The following is a 23,693-nucleotide window of genomic DNA, read 5'->3' on the forward strand; positions in this document are numbered from 1 at the left end:
CAAAGAACACCCAAAGCCCAGCTCAGCCTGAGGGCAGAGCAGCTCAGCAGAAATCAAACCCTGCTCCCTGCTCACAGTGCCCCACAGCCTGAGAGTTTCAGTCCTCAAGAACAAGCCTGGATGACAATGACACATCTGGAAGCAAATGCAAGAATTCTGGCTTTTCTCCTGAAAATGCCTTTTTTTTTTTTTTCCTCCTGAAAACTCCTTTTCAGGGCTGTTTTTCACGGCACAGCCAGGAGTGGACCTTACCTAAAGTTTGAGGAAAGGATTAGCCCTTTCTTTATCTCTCTTAGGAGCCCATAACTTCTTACTTTTTCTGTTCTTTGTGGTTGTGAAGAAGTGCTGCTGTGCCAAAGCCAGCACACATTCCCAGTGAGGAAAGGGCAGTGGTGAGAGGGAACCAAGCACACGTTGTACAATTTGGAGAACATTTCTCTGCGAGTCCCTGGCAGCTCAGAAGTGCTGGCATTTATTTATCCTCCTAATTCCCCAGTTCATTCAAAGCCCAGCGTTTCCCAGTCACATTATTTGGTGCTGGCTTTCCCTTCCTGCAGCCTCAGCATCAATGGGACAGTGATTTCCTCATCACATCTCGTGTGCAAGGCAACACAGGGCAGGGAGGGAAGATGAAAGAAATACAAAATTCTGAGGGAAAATTCAGTATCCAGCTCGTTTAGGCCCTAATTAGATTGCTGCAGTGATATTAATAATATTAATAATATTAAATTATCCTGCTCAGGTTATGCTCAGTCAACTGGGCCCTAAAAGAACTGCAGATCTGCACAGAAAATTAAGAATGGCTGGTGGAAAGACACACTGCCAGGGGAGCAGCAGATTCCCAGGGCAGGGGATTTTCTCCCCACTTTTTCCACTTTTTTTCCCATTTTCTTGCCAGGGTAAGACCTCCAGTGCATCCCTGTGCAAGGGAACCCTGCCCTGGGTTTCACTCCACCTCACCCAGGGAGGAGAAAAGCCTGCCCCAGCCCTTCCAGCTGCATTTTTGGGAGGAAAAGGACAAAATTTGGCCTTGCAAAGGGAGGCTGGAGGCTGCAGAACCCTTCCCCAGTCAGTCAAAGCACAGGCACTGCTAGAGCAGAATGAAATCCCTGACTGCAGTCAGCACTGCTCAGTCAGCCCCAGATCCCCCTGCCAGTTCAAGGTGGGATGAACCAGTAAAAAAGGATGTCCCATGGGAATCATTTCAGCAGCATTTTCACAAAAAGGTACCTTTTCAGTTCAGTGGAAGAAAAGCCCAATAAAGCAGGAAAACAAAGCAAATAAAGCAGGAAAACAAAGCAAATAAAGCAGGAAAACAAAGCAAATAAAGCTTCCTGTCGAGTTGTTTCAGAGCAGGCTAAAGACCCTTTGCAGCTGTTTATTTGGGGCCATAATTGTCCATCATGTGAACAATTAGCTGGAGACACATGAAATTCTACATTAAACATCTGATATCACAGTCCTGCCAGCAGCCACAGCGATTTCCTTCTGAAATCAGTATTCAGGGACATTTAAATAGTGATTATTTCTGACCCACTCAATACACGTGGCCTGTCAGGAACCTTCAAGCTTTGCTGAAATGCTGGAAACTCTGAGGGCTGCTCACATGGGCCTGGTGTGAGCAGAGCTTTCCATTCCTTGTCCTCCCCAAAGCAAACAGGCACACCATGACACATCTGCCATCATTTCTACTCCACCACCCTGGGAACAAAATTTCGTTTTGCAAAACACAGCTGGGTCATGTTTGGGATCTACAGAAGCAGCTCCAAGCCAAGACTTCCCATAGCTGCTCATGCAGTTTATTGTTGCAAATTTGGTCAACAAAAAACGGAGACAAAGCAGCAAGTTTTGGATGGTGTTAATTGTCACAAGAGTCTTGGCACGCCTGGAAAGGTGCCAGCCCCTGATCTGCCACTGAAACCTGGGGCAGGTGGGGCCCCAAAGCTGTGATCCTGCTGGAATGTCACTGCTCACAGGGACAGGGATATTCAGGATATTCAGCAAACAGCCCCTGCCACAGCAGGCAGACAAGGAGAGCTGGGAAAGGAAACCCCAAAGCAGCCTTGGGGTGCCCTGGCCTCTCCAGACACAAACCCCACAGTGCTGAACCCACAACCCTTCAGCACTCCTCCCAGCCAGGAACCACACTCACCTTGCCAGGGAAGAGCCAGAAGTGTCTTTGGTGCAGAGGCAGAAATGCAATCACGATTTTGCTGATGGTTGCTGCATTGTCTCTGTCCTGCAGAGCCTTGCCCACATTGCCCCCATGGACCTTCAGTGGGGAGCTCATGGACAAACAGAGAACGTTTTCCATCCAAACTCCTTTGCCAGGGCAAGGGTGAGACACAAATTTAGGTTTTGCTGCCACCTCCACGGCCCTGGAGGTGAGCCCAGAGGAGCCACAGGGGTGCCCAGGGCTGGGCAGGAGTGCTGGGGACGAGGGGGAAGGGGCATGGAAATACCGGGCAGAACTCACTAAAGAACCCAGTGGGTGGGACTGGAGCCCGAGTTCCCTGCTGGCTTAACTGGGGGGCATTTCAGTGCCCACACTGGCCCTGCACAGCTCCCCACAGCTGGCTGGACTTCTCCACACACAACAAAGCACATCTGTCACTGAAGAGCCTCTTCCCACTTCCAGATATTAAATAAAGAATATTGCACCCTCAATAACGCACAAACTGACATTGTTACTCCTGCCAAAAGCAACCAAACATGTTCATTAGCCATAAAATATCCCAGCAAAGCATTTGCTCTTGAATATATTTGCTGACAAAACCACATTAGCCTCGCAGAAAAGCTTTACAGAGGGATGTGTAGGCGCACAAGCAGCACCTCTTTTGGAGCCTGGGTGATTTATTTTTTAACTCTCATTTCTTACATAACTCATTCTCAGAGTGTGTCTGCCCGCAGGCTCGTGGCCATGGAAGGGAACAACACAAGACAAAGCAAAATCTCGAGTCAAGTCCTCTGCTACATCATTTTTTTGGCCATTGTAGCTTTTATGAGCTCCTCACACTCCAGTTTTCTGCTGTCTTTAAGCACACGTGTATCCATCTCTGACTCTCCCTGCCTTCCCTCGGTGTTTTGTCCCCACAAACACTTTTCCTGTGCCATTCCCAGAACCCCAGCCGTGTTCTGCCTTGCCAAGCCGATGGTGCTGAGTTCCCTCACTCACGCTGCTCTTGCTGCCTGGGCCGGGCGGGTCAATAGCACAGAGAAAATGACATTTCACGTCCTCACTTCTGAGCCGGAGCTGCTCTGCAGAGCCAGGGCTGAGGTTTAACTATTGCCTCGCTGCCGTGCTACAGCACAAACCTGTCCTGGCTGAGGTGTCCTGAGCCGTGCCCTTGTGTGATGGAGCCACTGCCAAATGCACCGAACCCCCGTGCAGTCCCCCAGCCCCCCAAGGCACCCCCAGCCTGTGCAGGACCCGTGGGATTCCCGTGTGCAGGAGCAGGCAGCAGGCAGCAGATGGCCATTCAGCGGGCCAGTGGCTTCAAAAATCCCCTTCCACTTGGCTGCAAGTTAATTCTGCGAGTTGAGATAATTAAAGGTGTTTGTGCTGGTCATGGCTGGCAGGAGCAATGAGAGATTGCAGAATTTAATGAGGGAACAGAATAAACAACATCCATTATTGCAGCACACAGCAGGGAGGAGCTCCGGGAGCCCAGGGATGGAGCCACCTCTCAGATCCTGTCACTGATGGGCCCAGCCACGGCCACAGCTCTGCAAACAGATCCCTCTGCAAGGACTCTACACTGGTGCTGGGAAATAACCCCATAAATGCAGACACCCCAGCCCTGTGACAGGGACTGTCACCACGGGTCACTGGTGTGACACTGCAGGGACACAGCAGAAGGTCAGTGCCAGGAACAGAAACTCCATCTACCTGCAACACATCCTGCTCCAAGGGAAAAACCCAAAACCCAGCAGCAAACCCAGGAAAACAATGAACAGAAATCAATTTGAACGTGCTACTTTAGAAAAATACCATCTGTTGGCAGAATATTCCCGAGCAACAAACATCACTGGAGAGGTGCTTGGATGCAATTCCAGTTCGAATATTTTATCAAAAAAAAGGCAGGTACAGCCAGGTCTCTTGCCAGCAGGTTAGACATTTAATTACTCTCTTCACCAGCTCACTATTCACAACATTTATTTCCAAATTCCCTAACAGAGATGTTTATGCCATGTAAATTGATTATCCTGAGTCCAAACAGATTCAGGAGGTGTTGAAGTGAGCAGGTTCTACATCAATTGCACAGAGGATTACAGAGATACTCAATGTACTTCTGTGTGTGGGGAAGAAAGGGTTGCAGTGTGGAGGTTCCATCCTGTCTGTGTCAGTGGCCCTGGTGGTTTTTTTAGGTTTTTTAGGTTTTTTAGAGCTTTCCTCAGTCTGTCTGCCAACACAAGCAAGAGAGAGAAAACTGCAGCAGAAGTTACTCTGCAATCTAACATGAAAAAACCTGGTCCAGCCTGTGCCCAGCACAATCCCCAAAGCACCAGCAATGGGAAGATCCCTTTGCTGAAGGCACCACAAGAGACTGAAGAGCAGCAGCCCAGCCAGAGGAACCCAGCAGTGAAACATTCCTGTTCCTTCCTGCTATGAGGATGAGGATGATGATAAAGAAGAAAATCTTCACTCACCTAGCTGCTCTCCTGCAGTTATCTCCCTCCTGCCCCGGGGTCCTTACCTGTGTGAGCAGCTCCTCCTGCTCCCAGGGAAATTCAGACACAGAGCTGACCCTGCCCAGAGTGACAAAGCTCTTGGGGAACAAAGCACCAAACAAAGCACCAAACAAAGCAGAGCCACATCCCAGCAGCACCAAACAGCCTCTGCTTTCCCCTCCTGGGCTGTGTTTATGAAATAAGAACCGGGGAAACATCCCCTCAAGAGTTATTGCCACAATAATTACTGAAGACAAATCGCATCCTCGGGTCCTTTTCCCTGGGATGTATTTAACAGTATTTATTTTGGTTATTTCCAGGAATCCTCGACTTCTCTAAACTCCACAATTGTCTCCATTATTGTAAGAAATAATCCAATAATACAAAAGGGACTAGCTCATACATTTGTGTGAGGAACTAGGACGCTTGAGTGATTAGAAGGGAAGTCAGTGAGAGAATCTCAACTATTGGTATGACCCTGTGGCCATGAGGAGACGAGGGTGAGGAAAGAGGTTTTTTTATGGCAACATTTAACACAACAACAGGAATACAAATCAAGCTCCATTAATTTAGCCTTAAATTTTAATGAATCGGGATGTGCAGTTTACATAAAGAAGGGTTTGCTTAATAAAATATTAATATTTTTTGCTAAAAGAAGTGTAAACTGCAAGTTAATATAGGTTTCCTTATATAGAACATCAAAAGTTGAAAAGCACTGAAAGAGCAAATCAAACACAGAAGATGAAAATGAGCCAAAATTCAAGGAGAGTAAAATCTTGTTTGTGATCAGCCTCCAGGAGTGGAGCCCTGGTGATTCCCATCATTCACTGGATCTAACAAAGCCATGAAAACATGAAAAATGAAAGTGTTGGGCCTTTGGCTGCACCCCAGGGGATGGCTCTGTGTGAGCAGCCGTGCTTTGTGTCCCAGGGACAAAAATGGGGGCAGGAGATGTCCCCAGGGCACAAGTGCACAGAGTGAGTGACACCGGGGCCAGAGGGAGCCCAGGGCTGGGAGCACACCCTGGGTCTTTAATTGTCACCTGGGTCACACCTGGGTCACATCTGGATCATCCCTGTGTCACCTCCTGGATCACACCTGGATCACACCTGGGTCATCCCTGTGTCACCTCCCGGGTCACACTTGGGTCACACCTGTGTCACTCCCTGTGTCACACTTGGGTCATCCCTGTGTCACCCCGGTGTCACAACCTGTGTCAGCCCTTGGTCACCTCCTGGTCACCCCAGTGTGTCCTGGCCACCTGTGGAGGGGTGTCAGGGCAGGTCTGTGTCACACAGCCCGTGCTGTCACCCTGCTGCCAAAGCAGAGCTGGCAGCAGAGGAGGAGCCACCCACACCCAGAGTTCCCAAAGCTCCTGGGCTGGGAGAGCTGAGTGAGGGAGGATCCCTTTTTGTACAGACACCCATTTCCCTCAGGAACACCCTGGCTGTCACTCAGGCCATCCTGAGGAGCCCAAGTGACTGAAATCTCTGTCTGGGTAGAACTGGCAGCACCTCTCCAGGACCCAGAGGGCACAAAGCCAAGCAGGGAGGTCACAGCCCAGCCTTGGAGGGCTCAGGCTGGCATGGTCTCCAGCTTTCCCACCCACCACTCCTGGGTTGGTTTTTTCCTGGGAAACATCAGAGTGCATTTGAGCACCTGCTCCTGCTGCCTGTTTGCCTTTAGGCACAATCCCAGAACTGCCACCTCATCCCCAGCGATTAAAACCACCACAGGAAAAACGACTCACTCCAAAAACATTCCATCCCAGCTTTCCAGAGACGAGAAAAACTGAAAAGCATCAGCAAATGAAAGCCCAGTGGCTTCAAACTACAACAAATCACGGCTTCATTCCCCAAGCTGGCAACCAGGGACTGCACAAATAATAAAATTTGCATGATCACCTCACGCCCGTTAGCCTGAGGAGTCTCAGACTCTCCCTCCGGCTGCCTGGGTACAGGGGGCAGGTGACAATGAGCACAGCCCAGTGTCCCTGCAGGGCTGGGGAGCTCTGGGTACCACTCAGGAGGGGCAGGGCACTCACGTTGAGCTGCAGGTCGTCTGTCCACTGGCCCACGAGGCGGTAGCCGGGCGTGCTGGTGTTGCTGCTGTGGAACTGGAAGATGTCGTAGCGCCCCGGGGCGTCCCCGTTCTTGTTGAACATCACTGGGGTGCCAGCACTGCCTGGGGGAAGCAAACAGGACAAAAAAAAAAAAAAAAAAATCCAACCACCCAACACCAAATCTTTGCCAAATCTTTGATGTGGTCACGGGTCAGAGGTGTCACGGTGGTCAGGGCCATCCAAAGAGGACACTTGGGGACACTGCCAGCACCCAGCCCTCTCCCATGGACCCATCCTCTGCCTGAAAACAAACCCAGCAAGCCCAGGTGAGCCTTACCTCACCTCCTCTCCATGCCAGCAGTACCAGGCAGCTTTTCCTCCTGCCCTCCATCCTCCATCCTCCCTCCCATCTCCCTGTCCTGGGCAGTTCTCCAGTGAAAACCATTGCTGTGACTGCAGCCCCTCAGTGCTGCCTCCCCCTCTGGGAAATGTCCCATGTGCCTCTGACACACGCTGCTCTCAGGAGTCAGGGCCTCGTGAGTCTTGGCTACCATCCAGAAACAGCTTCCTCCTCATCCTCATCCTCCTTCACGATCTGCTGCACCCGTCATCATCATCATCATCATCATCACCGCGGGCTGGGAGGGAACGGAGCTGGCTTGGGGAACAGAATTCCCTTGTCTGGGAACAGCATTCCATGGGAACAGCATTCCTTGGGCATCCCATTGTCTGGGAACAGAATTCCCTGGGAACAGAATTCCCTTGTCTGGGAACAGCATTCCCTGGGAATAACATTCCCTGTCCATTCCATTCCTTAGGAATAACATTCCCTGTCCATTCCATTCCCTGTCCATTCCCTTATCCAGGCTCTGTCTCTCCCCCATGGGAATGCCTTGAGCAGCACCAGAGCAGGGCCCTGCATTAATTTGATTTCCCACGTACTGAGGTGAGGAACACAGGTAAGTGCAGGGCAGGGGGAGCCCGGCACAGCCTGGAGCTGCCCTGACACCTGAGCTCAGGTGAGCTCCCAGCAGGACACCTGCAGTTCAAGCAGGCTGGGACCCTTCCCAAGAGGAGAACTCAGAGCAGTGCCTCATCTCCTCAGAGCTCCAGGAAAACCTTCCAGGGTGACATTTCCTTCCAGACATATTAAAATAGGTTTCGGTAGGGTAGGGTAATATTGTGTCAAGATTGAAGATTATGACAATCCTCCAGCATATCTATATTCAAAGCTTCCTCCTCCTGTGTAACTTTTTTTCCCTAAAGCAATGAAAAATCTCTCCTGTTGTAGCACTGAACTTTAAGATTATCGTTTTCTTCATGATTCCCATTCTTCATTGAATTCCAGGGAGTGAAAAAAAGATTTGAAGGAGTGAATTAGCATAGTCTCCATTCTAGCCCTGGTAAATTGTTTCCTGTCTCTCCTCCAATCCTCTGAGATCAGATACAAATTCAGTTCAAAGGCTGCTACAGAAAATCTCCCACTGAAATCTCTCCTGGCTGGTTCCCTGTGAGCACCAGGCAGATATTTAATTGTCATTACAGATTCATGCAGCCAGAATACATTTGAGTGGAAACACTTGGAGTCAATCAGAAGCAATGGCTGTAATTCCTTGGCTCCTCAGGAAAGGCAGCAAAGTGCTCAATGGGATCTGGCTAATCACCACTCTTAGGGCTGCTTAGGGCGAGTTAGGCTCAGCTTTGTCAGAGCTGACAAGAAAGGGACACCTGAGACGGCAGGAGCTCAGATGAGGCTCCCAAAATGCAACAGACACATCTGAGGAGGGCACAGGGGAAGGGCCAGGGCTGTGAGGAGGGAAATGGAGGATGGACAGACGGACACCACTGTCACAGCCACCCCAAAAACAGTGCTGGGACAAACCCTGGGGGCACTCAGCCAGAAGAGAACACACCTACAGCCACCTGCACGGGAACAGCACCCCAGATCCCCCAGCAAAGCCACTGCAGCTGAGCCACGATGGCTCCAGCAGGGCACGGGGGGTGGGCACTGCACAGACCCCAAAGGCACCGACCTGGCACCTCTCCCATGGCCCTGCACATGGGGCAGGCAGCAGCAAACACTGCTGGGTGCAGTTTGCAGCTCCAGCAATGCTGAAATGTGCTGCAGGCAGCAGCAAACACTCTTTGATGCAGTTTGCAGCTCCAGCAGAGCTGAAATGCCCCAGCCAGGCTGCCAGGAGCCCCTGGACCATGGAGCAGCTGTGGAAAGGGGAAGCTCTGACCCCTCAGGGCATGGGGCAGGCACCAGTGTCCCTGTCCCTGTGCTGGCTTTGCAGCTGCAGCCAAGGCTCTGCTGGCCAGGCCAGCCCCCTTTAAGCCCTGCCTGGGCCGGGGTGAGGCTCTGAGCCCTTTCTGTGCCACCTGGCTGCAGGCTCTGTCACTCCTGCTTCCCATCACTGCACAGCTCCAGCCTCAGCTCAGGCTCCTTTCATGGAATAATGGAATTAATAAAAAGTGATGTATGGAAACCTCACCGCAGAGAGGAAACAGGCGGTTCAGACATAACCCTTGATCTTCCACTCATTAAAACACGTCGTTATTTCACTGGGTTTTGATCATTCAGGATTTAGTTTCTTTCTGTGAAGATTTCCCAGGTTTGGCTGAGCCCAGTAAGCAGTTCAGAACCCGTGTCACTCTCCAGGCTGCAGCTCCTTGCTCGTGCAGAGCTGTGACAACTTAATTCAGTTCCCAACAAAGGAGCTGCCTTCTCCCCACACAGACACAGGGCACTTGACACCTGCAGGAAGCCCTCAAACCCAGACACAATCTGACTGCATTTGTAGGGCTCCCATCTCTTCATCACGGCAAGATGAGGAATGAACGATGAAGAGGAGAGCAGGAGTTACACAGGTGTCACCAGCCCAGGTGTTTGTCACTCAGGGCACGTTCATGGCACTTTGGGCACCCAAGGGGCCCCTCTGAGCAGCATCTTCAGCTTTTGCCTGGCAAAAACACAACTGCACTTCAAACTTTCAGGATTTCACTGCGTGACCACTTGAGGTTTAAAGTTTTCCATATTTTGGGCCTTTTGTTCTCCAGGCAACGATGATTGCAAAATGCACACAGAGCTCCTCACCCAGATCCAGCCCCTCTTCATCACAGCCTCGCTGCAGGGATGGCAGCACCTCTGCAGGGAGGGCAAGGCCCCAAAAAGCAGGGCCAGCAGGGGAGTCCCAGCTCATGGCAGGGCCAGCAGGGTGACCTCAGCTCATGGCAGGGTGGTCCCAGCTCGTGCCAGGGTGGCCTCAGCTGCCCAGGGCTGAGGAGAGCTGCTCCACAGCAGGAGGATCCCAAGCTCTGGGGCTCAGGACACAGGAGAGCAGCAGAAGAGGTGATGGCTGCTCCTCCCCTCACACAGAGCACCCAGCTCCCACTGCCCACCCTGGGAAGCCAGGACAAATCCCCTGGAACACGGGGAACAGGGATCTGCACACTGACCAGCCCCTGTCCATGGCCCAGCTCTGAGAGGGGGGACAGCAGGGGACGGGGGGGACAGTAAGTGACTGAGGGGGGTCAGCAGGTGATGACAGGGGTGTCAGTGGGTGCCCATGGGGGGTCAGTGGGTGCCCAGGGTAGGGTCAGTGGGTGCCCATGGGGGGTCAGTGGGTGCCCAGGGCTGTCAGTAGGTGCCCATGGGGGGTCAGTGGGTACCCGGGGGGGGGTCAGCAGGTGCCCATGGGGGGTCAGTGGGTGCCCATGGGGGTCAGCAGGTGCCCGGGGCCCCAGTCTCACCGTTGAAGTTGACACTGCGGATGTATTTGAGCAGCCTCTTGCCCCCGGCGTGCTCCATCTCGGGGCACAGCCCGGCGCTGTCGGCGCACAGGTCTCGGTTCATGTGGTGCAGGGCGTGGGCCATGGCGTACACAGCATCGATCACAAACTGCACCTTCCCCTCCTGCTCGTAGTGAGAGTCCTTCCCGATGCGCTCCTGCCCTGCAGGGACACAGGGGACACTCAGGGACAGCGGGGACAGCGCTGGCACCGGGCACCGCCGAGCCTCTCCGAGCTGCGCCTTCCATCGGTGCCATAAAACCCTCTGAGCTGTTCTAAAATCAATTAAAACACAACCAAACCTCTGCCATTGGTACCAGAACCACCGACTCTTCTTGCGAGTCACTCTCCATAATCCCGAGACACAAACCGTGCCCTGATCACACCGCGAACCCCAAACCCACCCCAAACCCACCCCGAACCCACCCCAAATACAGCCCAGGCACAGCCCAGACCCTCCCCAGGCACAGCCCAGCCTCTGTGCGCTCCCAAAGCCCGGCTTTGGAGCAGGGGCGCGCTGCAGGGAAGGCACAGCCCGTTTTAAAGCCCGGTGTTTGGTTCTGCTGCAAATCCCGGGCTCGAATTGAAAGTCACAGCCAGGTCAAGGGAAGAAAGAGTCACTCCAGAGAAGCCACCGAAGGGGCTGCAGAGAACTGAGGAACGCGCCGGCAATTAACGGGCAATTAACGGGCAATTAACGGCAGCTCGGGAGGCTCCTGTCACTGTCACCCCTATGGCCCAGCCTGCAGAGCCTCAAAGGTCCTGCAGAATCCCACGATTGCCTTTCCGGAGAGAACGCGAGGAGCCCCAGAGTGAATCCATCCGAGCCAGGGGCACCGGGATTTGTTCCCGAGTGGGAACCGGAGCCCTGCGAGCTGCTCAGCCCCAGGGAACACCTGGAGAAGGGAACGGTTCTGGAAAATCAGAACACGGGAATGAAACCACAGGCAGGCAGAGGAACTCGAGCGGTGATGGCAGAGGTGAATTTAAACACCGGTTTGCAGGGTCGTGCCTTAACCCCTCTCAGGCTGCAGACACAGACAGACAGACAGACAGACAGAGGTGTGACCTGCTGGCCATGGCCACAGGTGGCCCTTGTGCTGTTCTGGTCACCTGAGCAGGTCAGGGGGGCTCTGCAATCAGGTGCAAACCAAGCTGGATTTTCAGAGCCTGGAACGAGGCACTGCAGGCTGAGAATCAGGAATGTGATTTATTCCTTTTCCCCGAAACTATCCATGAACTCCCTGGCAGTGCCCAAGGCCAGGTTGGACAGTGGGGTTTGGGACAGTGGGAGGTGTCCCTGCCATGGCAGGGGTGGCACTGGCTGGGATTTAGGGTCCTTTCCAACCCAAACCATTCCATGATTCCATGATTCCATGATGGTTGAGGCACCCCCTACCAAAACCCCTCAGTTTTAAATCTCACCTCTTCTGGAAACACTGAAACCCTGCAAACAAGTGAGCACAAAAAGTGACTTTCCAGCTAGTGAGGATCCTTTTCATTATTCACTGCCTCTCATTGATTACAGAACTTATCAGGACTTGAAGCCCTGACAAGGAAAATGCTTTTAAGTGGTTTCAGCTCTGTAACCAAATGAGCAATGCAGCAGGAATGGATGCCAGGGGAGGGGATGTGGGATTGAAATGCTGCACACAAACTGCACTGATAAGCCACAGCAAGTTCCAGAAGCACGGCTGGGCACACACACAGCAGGAGGAAAACCTTCAGCAGTGAAAGATCTGAGAGAGGAACCTGAGCAAAACACACCTGAAAAAACCTGAGAGCAATGTACCAGTGTCCAAACACAAAAATAATAAAGGTTTTTAAATCTTACTGGAATTTCCAAGAACAGGGATACTTCCCTGTGCTGAAACAGCCTCTCAGCTGAGTATTGAACACCAAGAACTGTGCACAGTAAATCCAGATGTGGAGACAAATGTAACTGCTCACCACAAACATGTCTGAATTTATACAGTTGGGAGTGTGCTGTGCTTCACCAAAACACAGGCTGAGTTAGCTCCTGAAGACATTCCATTGCAATTAGAAATTTAACCCAAATCTGAAGCAGCAAAGAACCTGCAGAGCAAATGTTATTACTTACATGGACCAAATATTCTTCAGAAATAATTAAAAAAACCCCTAGCAAATATCCAAATTAATAGGCCTGGCTGAACAGAGTTCCCTCCAGTTTGTGTCACCCTCATGCTGTTGCAGTGAGCAGCAAATCGGGCCCAAAGTCCAAAAATGATGAGCCCAATTTTAATTCCAACTTGAGCATTATTGTGGGGAATATTTCTCCCTCTGAGGCTGAGCTGAAGAAGTCAGGCAGAACGTTTTACCACAGGCTCCAGGAGCAGCTCCTGTATAATGGGAGTGTAGAAATTCAATTATTAATTACTCTGGAAGAGAAGGAAGCTCCCAACAGGCATCAAGTTCCTGCAGATGAAAGCAGCAGAGCCGTGGGTGCCTCTGGGGAAGGGGCAGAGAGAACCCCCAGGCTCAGGATGTCAGGAAATCCTGGGGGTCCCACGGGGGGAAGGTTGGAAAACCAACCTCACACGAGCCCCTGTGTGCTGTGAGACCCAAAGCATGGAAAATAAAAACAAACCCCATCCACATCTCTGTTTGTCTTTGAGAGCTGCACCATTTCTGCTCCTCTTTGAGAATTGTACCATTCCTGTTTGTATGAGAACTGCACCATTGCTGCTTGTCTTAAAAAATGCACTATTCCTGCTCCTCTTTGAGAACTGCACCATTCCTGCTCCTCTTTGAGAAGAAGTTGCTTTTATGTTGTTTTTGTTGTTGTTGTTGTTGTTTTTTTGGTTTTTTTTAATGTGGAGACCCGCAGGATCCACACAGCAGCATAATTTTCTTCAGCAGTGAAGCAGCTGACACCTGGGACACTCGAACATAAAGTGATTTCAGGAGAACACACTTCTGTCCCACGGGCTTGCAATGAGTACCTTGGGATGTCAGGAGAAGGATGAAACACAAAAGCAGTTTATTGACACGAGCATTTTTTGCTTCCGAAGGATCCATTTGAAGGTGATGACAAATAGTTTAACCCCCCCCTTTCCTACTCGAGGCTCAAGTGCTCATCATCCTGATTCCTGAGAGACAGAGCAGCTTCAGGCACATCCTCACAGGAGAACAACCCTGCAACAAAGGCAGGCAGAAAACTCCAAAGCCAGAGTGCTGAGAACACAGAGAAAGAATCCCACTTGTTCCATCTCCTTCAGCTGACACGAGTGGGATGCAGCTCTGAGAGCTCCTGGTCACACTCGGCCGTGTCCACGCAGGCAGCGCTGATGTGTCCTCACATGGAGAGGAGCAGTGCCCTGCTCCGGTGCCTCTCCTCCTGCTGATCCCTCTGCACTCATTGGTATCACCACACGGCACAGGGGATGCGTTAGGATGAATAAATAGAATCTCTAGGACAATTTTTATGGCATATAATTCACACAGACAGACATCAGAATCCCACTCCGCCGGTGCTGGCATGAGATGAATTCAGACACTGCTTCAGTTCCTGAAGAATTAAACACGTTTTCAAAGGGTCTCACACAATAGCGCTGCTGAGAACCTGGTGATAGTCATCATTAACAAGAGATTTAATTTAAAGATTGTGGGATGGTATCAAACAGGCAGCTCTTACTTGCACGAGGTGGAATTCGGGGAAGCGCTGGCAGAAAAATATCCAGTGTTCATCCAGCCCCATTCACAGCCCTGCCTGGGGACAGGCACACAGATCCACCTTCCACAGAGGGCTCTGCAAATGTCCCCTGGACCCTCCCTCCCCGCCCAGACCCTGCACACAGCAGGGCAGAGCCCCGAGTGTGGAACGGGCCGGGAGCAGGGCTCGAGAGCCAGCGCCAATGTGCCACGGTCAGCACTGGAATTTGGAGGAGCAGAGGATTCCAGTGGGGCTCCTGTGCACTGAAATCCCGGACAGAGCCCTGCAGCACCAGCAGCAGCTCTGCAGTGACAATCCAGCCAGCAGAACTCATCAGACACAAAAGAATTGATCCAACACCACCCATCAATCCCCATGGGATTTCCTGGGCAAAGCAGAGGAGCTCTGAAATTTCTCCTGCTCACCACACACAGTGTTGGATCATTCTCCGAGCCAAACTCCCTCCCCACCCCTCTGGAGCAGGATTTGTGTCCAGGAGTGCTGAGCTGCTCCCTGGCACCCAAACTCCCTCCCCTCTGCTCTGCACGGGAGTTTTCTTCAATTTTCAATCGAAATAAAACAAATCCTCCCGTGAACTGATTTCCTCTGGTCACAACTCAGGGCAATTATCCAACATAACACATTTCAGATGCTGCTGGGAAATCTGAAAGGGCTGGGGGGAGTGTGGGGGGACATCAGGGGACAGCTCTGGCCGTGGCTTCTGTGTCACAGAGGCACATTGTGCCCAACGCTTCTCCAGGGTGTTCTGATCATGGAATCCCAGAAGGGTTTGGGTTGGAAAGGACCTTGTGGACCATCCAGTGTCACCCCAGCCATGGCAGGGACACCTCCCACTGTCCCAAACCCCAATGTCCAACCTGGCCTTGGGCACTGCCAGGGATCCAGGGGCAGCCACAGCTGCTCTGGGCACCCTGTGCCAGCCCTGCCCACCCTGCCAGGGGAACAAATCCTTCCTAAATTGTTCCATCCTCCATGTAAAACAAACAAACACCCCCCAGCACTGAAATAAAACCATTCCTGGGTCCCCCACACGAGGAAGGATGAGCTACCTGTGCATTTACGATCCGTGTCCTCCTTCTTGGAGCCAGTGATGGTGAGCTTGCAGTTGAAGTTCTCCTCCCAGTACTCTGCAAACCACACGTTCCTCCTGTTGTTCTCCAGCGTGCGGGAGGTGAAATAGGTGTCAAAGCCTGCGGGAGGACAGGGCAGGGCTGGCTCCTGGCTGCTCTGCACGGGGCAGCTCAGCCCGGGCACAGACACTGCCCCTGTGCCCCCTCTGCAGCCAGGGACGTGTGAGGTCACCGTGGGGAGAGAGAACACAACTGTGCCCTCATCAGCTGCAGCCTGCAGGAAAATGACTCTGACTGCCAGGTGTAAAACTGGGCAAGGCTGATGCAAAACAGAGCAATAGAAAACAATCAATTAAATAATTAAAAAAAATATAATATCGTATATATTTATATTTTTTTATATTCTTATATTTTTATTTCTATACATTTATATGCTTATATACAAATATATTTTATATATTTATATTTATATATATTTATTTCTATAAATTTCTATATTTCTATATAAATATATTTCTCTATAAATATATTTCTATATTTATAGACGTGTTTTTATTTCTAGATATTTCTATATTTATTTATAAAATATTAAATAAAATAGAAATAAATAAAACAGATCAATATTTTTTAAAAAAGTGATAAGGAAAAAGCCTGGATTAGAGATGTAGTGATTAGGAAGTGGAAATAGATGATGTGGTGCAGCTGACACAGGGCTGAGCTCAGGGCACTAATTAATTTTGTTATTGGCCTGCCCAGACTTGCAGAGGAGGCACCTCCATCTCAGCAGGCTGTTCCCTCTGTGCATCCCAACCCCCTGCAGCAGCAGCCACACCCCCTGCAGACAACATCTGCACGGGCACAAATAAACAAATCCTTCTGTCATTTCCTGTGGCTGCTCCCTGTGCACCCCCAGGCTCAGATGTGCCTGCAGGGCACAGCCAGGGCACAGCCCCTGGCACGGAGCAGGGGCAGCTTTGTGCCCAGGGGTGCCACAAGCAGGTGATGCTGTTCCAGCCCTGCCAGGTGCCCCTGGCACCCCAAACCCTGCTGCTTTCCCAGCCCAGCTGTGCCTCCCCAATCCTCTGGAGGTTGGGGCTGTGCTGTTGTCCCCAGGGAGCTGTGTCAGCCCCACAAGGAGCAGAGCAGTCCCAGCGTGGGGACACTCACCTGGGCTCACCTGGCTGAGCAGGAGCTGTTCCTCAGGGAACCTCCCACAGCCGAACCCCCAGCTCAAGCCCAGGCACAAAAAGAGTTTTTTCTGTTACTAAGAAAGTCGTGGAGGAATTCAAACTACCCAAACGCTGGATGAAGCAGAGCAGTGGTGAAGGGGACTGGGGGATGCTGGCTGTACCCAGAGGAGCTCGGAGTGAATTATTGCCATCCTACACGGGACAGGGATGTCAGAGGATGTTCTCCCTCTCCTGGGCTCTCCAGCTGCTCTGGCCCTGCAGAGAGGTGCAGGAATGGAAGCCATGAGCTCTCCCAGCCCAAAGCAGCCTGGCTACTGCAGCATCACCCAGCCCTGCAGATGCCCAGGGACAGGGGGAACGCTGCTGGCACTGCAGCCAAGCATTTCCCTCCTGCAATAGGTGCTAAAGCCACACCGGCTGCCACAGCACAGGGTGGAGCAGAGTCTAAGGAAAACCATCTGGCACGGTGAAATCAGCACAGCAATCCTTCCACCAGCGATAAAAATAGACAGCACAAAGCCAGCTGTTGTAAAATTGGAAAGGAGACTGGGAATGGGGTCAATCCCTCTTCTCCCTGCTCTGTGTGCCACTGACCCAGCTCTAACCTGAGTTTTCTTCGGTCTGCTGTTCTTGACACATCCCAGAAAACCAGCCAGAAACATCAGCACTGAGCCTTCCAGGAGCAGGATGAAAGCTAATTCAGATTTGACCTGCAGCCTCAAATGATGCAGTTTATTAAAATCAGAAGTAGCTCCCTCCCACAGCAGAGGCAGCAGGAGGGTGCCAAGCACAGAGACCCAGTGAGTGATGCCCAGCCCGAGCCTGAAGGACTGCAAACAACCCATGGAAAAATGTAAAAAAAACCCCAAAGTGGGCTGGGAGAAACCCTCAGTGCTGGACTGCAGCTTCACTGAGAACTGGGGTGCACTCTCTGAGCTCCACACGACTTCCAGCCCTCCACTGCAGCTTGAAATGAAACCTTCCCAGAATAAAATGGATCAAACTGCAGGAAAAGAGAGATCCTGGGGTGGCAGAGATCCCCATCTCTCCCTGCTCTGTGTAACCTGAGGCAGGGACTTCACCTGGCCTTGCACAGACTGAATGAATAATTGGTTAAAACCCCTGGGACATCTGTTGTAGCTAACTAATAACAAATGAGTGATTTAGGAACATTTCTGTGCAGCCTCTAGAAGGGCCAGCATTATTTCTCTAAAAATCCAAATTATCCTGTGATTCTATGATTACCATTTATAGGATTAAATTCCCTAAGGAAAATATTCTCCTGGATGGTTCAGAAGAATATTTAGAAAACAGTAGCAGGTTTTAGGGACACACAACCTCAACTTTTTCCTGTAAACCTGTGTATATTGGTTTTCCTCCTAATTAAAAGAGCATTTCAAAGGGGATATCCAGTGCTAAGATCTGCAATGTCCATGTGGCTGGGAAAGAGCACCAATAAACCCTCCCCACGTGCCAAACTGCCTGGCCTCTGGGGAAAGTGCTCTATAACTTAATAACACAAAATCAATGAGTCCTGATAAAACTGTAATAGAATTCCATATGAATTACTCTAAAGCTTTACAGATCTAATAACAAATAATAACATTCCCATTGATTGGTTTAATGATCCCTCTGCATTCACAGGCAGGGATATGGATCCCTATTAAAAAGGGAACATTTTTTACCATTCTTTTCTATTGATCAGGACAAGTGGGTGAGTGACAGCAGGACAGGGCTCAGAGCTGGACAAGCCCCTGGTCACTCCCAGGGGTCAGTCCTGTGCAGCCACCCCTCCCCCAGTGCAGATCCTGGCAATGCTGCTCCCCCAGGGCCAAGGAGAGCCCCTGCCAGAGGCACCCCTGGCAACAACAACCCTGGAATGGTTTGGGTGGGAAGGGACCTTCAATCCCACCCAGTGCCACCCAACCCTGGAATGGTCTGGGTGGGAAGGGACCTTCAATCCTGGAATGGTTTGGGTGGGAAGGGACCTTCAATCCCATCCATTCCCCAATCCTGGCATGGTTTGGGTGGGAAGGGACCTTCAATCCCATCCATCCCCACCCCTGCCATGGCAGGGACACCTCCCACTGGCCCAGGGGGCTCCCAGCCCTGCCCAGCCTGGCCTGGGACATTCCCAGGGATTATTTCAGCAGCCAGGGCTGTTCCTGCACTGCCCACAGTGCTGTCCTGCAGGTCCATCTGTGCCAGTGGCAATCTCAAATGCTTCTCTACTTTTAGGCAGGTTTTTGGAATGAACCTGACTCATAAACACTGGGGGTGAAGGAGGCAAAGATTGTCTGACAGCAGACCTGAGCCTGGGCTTCACCTTTGTGACCCAAGGCACGAACACAACTCACACACACAGGGCTGAACCTGAGAGCTTTGGGTTCACAGGCTCTGGGAATTCGATGACCCAGCAGAAAATGCTGGATGCTTAAATGCAAAAGCAGGAATAATCACTTCTCAGCCCTGTTCGTGACCAAGCACTGCACTGGTGTGACAAGATTTAGTGATTCCCCAATGTTCTCCATATTTCATACTTTAGCAAATTACTTTTTCAGCAAATACCTCTAAGAGATATAAATAGTTCTTTTATGAGATTTTCCAAATTACAATGAATCTCTTATTACTTCAAATCACTGTGATTTGATTAAATCATTATTTTTACACATAGAAAGATGATACTACCTAAAGGGTTCATTTATTTTCCACCTCAGGATAAATATGTACATGAACTACATTGTGTGATGAGACAGAGGGGAAAAAAAGGGGGAGCATGGAGAGGAGAGTGGGGGAAAGGGAAGGATCCCAAACCCTGTGGAGGAGCTGGGAAAGTCCAGACAAGGGACAGCAGGAATGCTCAGAAGAGCCCCTCAATTACCAGCCAGGCAATAAACCCTGCTGACCCCACTCCAAAAACCCCAAATGACTGAGTCCTAACATGAACCCTGCCCCTCTGCCTCCCTGTGGTGCCCTTTTCTGTCTGAAGAGCTGCATTTGTCGTTGGGAAAGAGTCAGGAACACATCCAGGGACAGGGGGAACTGAATTTGTCACTGGGAGAGTCTGGAACACATCCAGGGACAGGGACAGAGGGAGTGGATTTGTCACCAGGAGATTCAGGAGCCCACCAGGACAGGGCTGGGCTGCAGGAGCCAGGCAGGGACACCCAGGAAAAGCAGCACCCGTGAAATGAGAGAGGAAATCCGGGGATCCCATACGGGGCTGGCACCAGTGACAGCAGCAGCAGCCAGGGGACACTCCAGCACCTCCAGCAAGGACAGCAGGGGTGGCTTGTGAGTGCCAGCAGCACGAACAGCAGGAGCTGAGAGGGACCCGTGTCACCTCTGCTTTGCCAGTTCAGCAGCACACGCTGCAAACCTTCCCCTTCACGTGTCACAAGGGACTGCAGGGGCTCAGGGGTTATTTAATAAGGAAAATCATTAAGCCTAATTAAACCACAAAATTATTGACCCACTGCATTTCCCACGTGCCTCAAGTACTCTCATTGTCAGCCCAGGTGAGAGCAAATCCAACAAATTGACCCAATTTCACTCGAGCAGGGATTTGAACAGTTTATAATATTTTTACTCTTCTATTTAGTGCCAGGGATGTCCACACTAGTGACAACCAGCTATTTACCCACACAGTAAATCATCACCTGCTATAATTACTGATGCCAAATGAGTTGAAAGCAGCTACTCAAACACTTTTCCAATTTTCCTAGCATTTAACCCAAAGCAGTTTCATTTACCCACATTAAATCTGGGATAAAAGCATTAGCTGGGGAAGGACAGGATCAATTTTAGGACAGCAAGGCTCTCTGCAGATTTGATGCTGTTGCCCAGCCACACACTATGGGCTGGTATTAAGACAGTCTGCAGATTTTTTTTTTTTTACCATCTTGCTAGGCAAAGAGGCCATAAAATAAATGATTTTATTAACTTCCAGCATGCCATAAAAGTACTTTGCAGTTGTTTGCTTTTTCAATTGTTGATTATAACTGTGCAGAGGGGTATTTTAGGTGGTGTCACATTTGACTTTTTATATCCATGACATAAATCACATATAGAGGAAATTCCACTCAGGGCAGACCAGGGATTTCAGGCTGTAAAGGTTCTGTTGGGGTAATAAATAGGTACGGGTGAGTATCCTCCCCATCACTGCACAGAATGATGCAGCTGCCAGGGTCACCACCCAGCTGCTGCCTGAGGCAGCCCTGCCCGGGAAAGGTTAATACACAACTTGTTATTATTCATTATTCTACATTTCACAGCCTCCCCCAGAGCCCCCATGCCCCAAGAGCAGCAGCACAGCCCCTGCATTTCTCTCTCTATTTCCATTTTCAGTGGCACCAGCCCAGCTGGGGGTTCCCCTGGTGCAGCAGGTGCTGAGCACACCTGAGCTGTGAGCAGAATCCCGGGATTGTGCTGTGCCCTGGGCAGGGCAGGGGCAGGGACAGCCTCCCTTTGTCCACCAAAGTTCAAATCCACAAAAGGACAAACCCAAAGCCAGAGCTGCTCTGAGAGCTCCAAACCCCGGCCAGACTCGGCACCTGCAGCCCCAGAGGGATTTCCCAGGCTGGCCCAGGGGTGGAGTGACCCGGGCTGGTCACACAGCTCAGGGCCACCCCAGGGCTCCTGGAATGAGCAGCTCCCTGTGAGGATGAAGAGATTCCTCCCCAGGCAGGGACAGTCACAGCTGAGCCCCGAGCAGGGGGTGCTGCTGGAGCCTGGAGCACCCAGCCAGCCCTGGCGACTCCTCCTGCCCCTGCCAGGAACCCAGCCCTTCCTGCTGCCCACTCACTGCAAATGGGCAGTTTGATTTGCCAGGACCTTCCTCCGTGAAAAAATCCTTTTCCTCACACCTGAAGATGAGCTAAAGGCTTTTACCAAAGCTGTTGAGCAAATAACAGAGCAGCTGTGGCTGCCCCTGGATCCCTGGCAGTGCCCAAGGCCAGGTTGGACATTGGGATTTGGGACAGTGGGAGGTGTCCCTGCCATGGCAGGGGTGGCACTGGCTGGGATTTAAGGTCCCTCCCAACCCATTGGATGTTTCTTCCCAGCAGTTTCCCAAGTTCCACCAGAAGCTGCTCCATTTTAATAAAGCAGAGCAGCAAAACCTGAGATCCAGGAGGTTTAAATGCAGAACATGAGAGTGCTTTGCTCCCTGCACAGCAGCCACTGACAGAACGCTCCCAGCACCTCCTTAAATGAGTTAAACTCCAGTCCCAGAATTTAAATTCACCCATAATTTAAACCAGGGTGAAAATACAGAAATCCCTCTCTGTTGGGATGCAGCGACTGCAGCAACTCCTGGAGGCGCTCAACAGGTTAAAATTGACAATGAAGAATTCTAATGAAATGAAAATGCAAGGGGCTGCTCCTGCCAGCACTGAGCCCTTCCCAGCAGAGCTGATTTTGTCCCTGTCCCTGTCCCTCGCTGCAGTGTTTCCATGTCAACAGCAGCAGCAGCAGAGCGTGCCCAGCTCTGAGCAGTGGGAATGTGAGAGATGTGAGAGATGTGAGAAATGTGAGAAATGTGAGAAATGTCAGTGCCAGCTGTCCCCAGACACCCCAGAGCCCCCAGAGCACATCAGCCCTGCTGGCATGGGGACAGGGCTGGGGACAGGGCTGGGGACACTGGGTTCAGGGCTGGGGACACTGGGGACAGGGCTGGGGACACAGCAGCTCTGCCCAGGGCTGCCCCTGTCCTGGCCCAGGAGCTCAGAGCCCTGCAGGCACTGCCAACCTCACTGCACATTCCCAAGAAAATGGGAAAGGACCTCAAATCCCACCCAGTGCCACCCCTGCCATGGCAGGGACACCTCCCACTGTCCCAAATCCCAATGTCCAGCCTGGCCTTGGGCACTGCCAGGGATCCAGGGGCAGCCACAGCTGCTCTGGGCACCCTGTGCCATCCTCCCCTCCTCCTTCACTTGTCCAGTCATCCCCTGCTCCTGTGAAAATCCCTCCCCTGCACCCCCCTTGAGGTAAAGGAAGATCTCCCCAGAGCTTTCTCCTCTCTCTGAGCAGCTCCAACTCACTCAAAATAGAACCCAACCCCCTCATCACATCCTTCCCTTTTCCCCTTAGGTCCTTTTACAAAACACAAGTTCCTCGCTGTTTGACAGCCTGGAGTTCTTGATTTCTCAAAGGTTTCTTGGCCCCAGGGCAGCCTGAGCAGTGCCACAGTGAGCAGGGAGGTGAGCAGAGGGATCTTTGCTGTTCTCTCCCTGCTCCCCCCTGTGCACAGGGATCACCCCAAGCACCAGCCAGCACAGCTGTTCACATCTGGGCAGGCACAGCAGGGCTGATAGAACACCCACAGCACCCCAAGGGCACTCCCTGATTCTGGGAAAGCAAAACCCATTTGCAGCTGATTTCAGTATGGCAGGAGCAGAGCATCCTCCAAAGCACCCAGCCCTCATCCTCCAGCCTTGGGGGCCACCAGGTCAGTCCTGGGGCCAGTTCCTGGCTCAGAGCTCCCCTCACGTGCACCCAGAGCCACTGGATCCCACCCCAAGAGGATCAATATCCCAATAAATATCCCAATAAATATCCCAATATCCAGCAGCTGCTGAGGGCAGGCTGAGCCCAGAGCTGCCCTGGCAGGGCCAGAGGTGCTGGGGACAGATCTGAGGCTGCCTGAATGTAAGGAAACTTTTAAATGGCTCTCAAGCTGCAGGATAATTTGTATTCCCCTCTCTTCGTACCAACACATTAACCAAATACATTATTTCCATAATGAGGAGATGAACATCTGTGTGGCTTCCCAAAATTTCAAGTGGCAATACTCGAGACAAGTATTCCCTCTCTGGGACTGACACATCAGCATTTCAAATAACTGCCAGAACTAAAAATATCATTTAAATTCCAAGGAGGTCAAAGACAGTTCAGGTGTGGTTTAGATTTCAGTTTTTTTAGATAAAGCAAACCAATTTAATTCCACGAAATTAAGTGTCTGCAGTATTGTACTAAATCATTTGTACTTGGCCCCGTGTAAATGAGGTGCTCAGTGCAAACTTTGGCAGGAATGGGAAGGACAAATCCCCGAGGCTGTGCCACTGGAAATCGCTGAAGAGCTCTGGGTCAGCCCCAGCTCTCGTGGCTTCACCTCCTCCTGCCTTTGGGACAACGAACCTGCCCAAAGCCCCCCCAAAAACCAACTCAGCCCATCAGGTCTGAATATTCTTCTTTGGAAATTCGTGCTGTGG

At 51.4% G+C, this 23,693-nt stretch overlaps 1 protein-coding gene across 4 annotated transcripts in view; it reads right to left on the reverse strand.

Moving 5' to 3' along the window:
• The window catches only part of GRM7 (glutamate metabotropic receptor 7), a 184,814-nt gene that overhangs the window by 42,736 nt on the left and 118,385 nt on the right, over positions 1-23,693 (reverse strand). For all 4 annotated transcript variants that reach the window (XR_015805950.1, XR_015805949.1, XM_088171223.1 and 1 more), the window contains exons 5-7: positions 15,269-15,409; positions 10,487-10,687; positions 6,716-6,855 (exon numbers count right to left, since the gene is read on the reverse strand). Coding sequence is in view for 2 of the 4 variants with exons in the window: in XM_088171223.1 (XP_088027349.1) it covers positions 6,716-6,855; positions 10,487-10,687; positions 15,269-15,409 (482 nt within the window). In the remaining 2 variants the exon portion in view is untranslated. The remainder of the gene's footprint in view (positions 1-6,715; positions 6,856-10,486; positions 10,688-15,268; positions 15,410-23,693) is intronic.

The sequence above is a fragment of the Sturnus vulgaris genome, chromosome 11 (assembly GCF_052056855.1).
Source record: "Sturnus vulgaris isolate bStuVul1 chromosome 11, bStuVul1.hap1, whole genome shotgun sequence".
Taxonomy (NCBI): Eukaryota; Metazoa; Chordata; class Aves; order Passeriformes; family Sturnidae; genus Sturnus; species Sturnus vulgaris.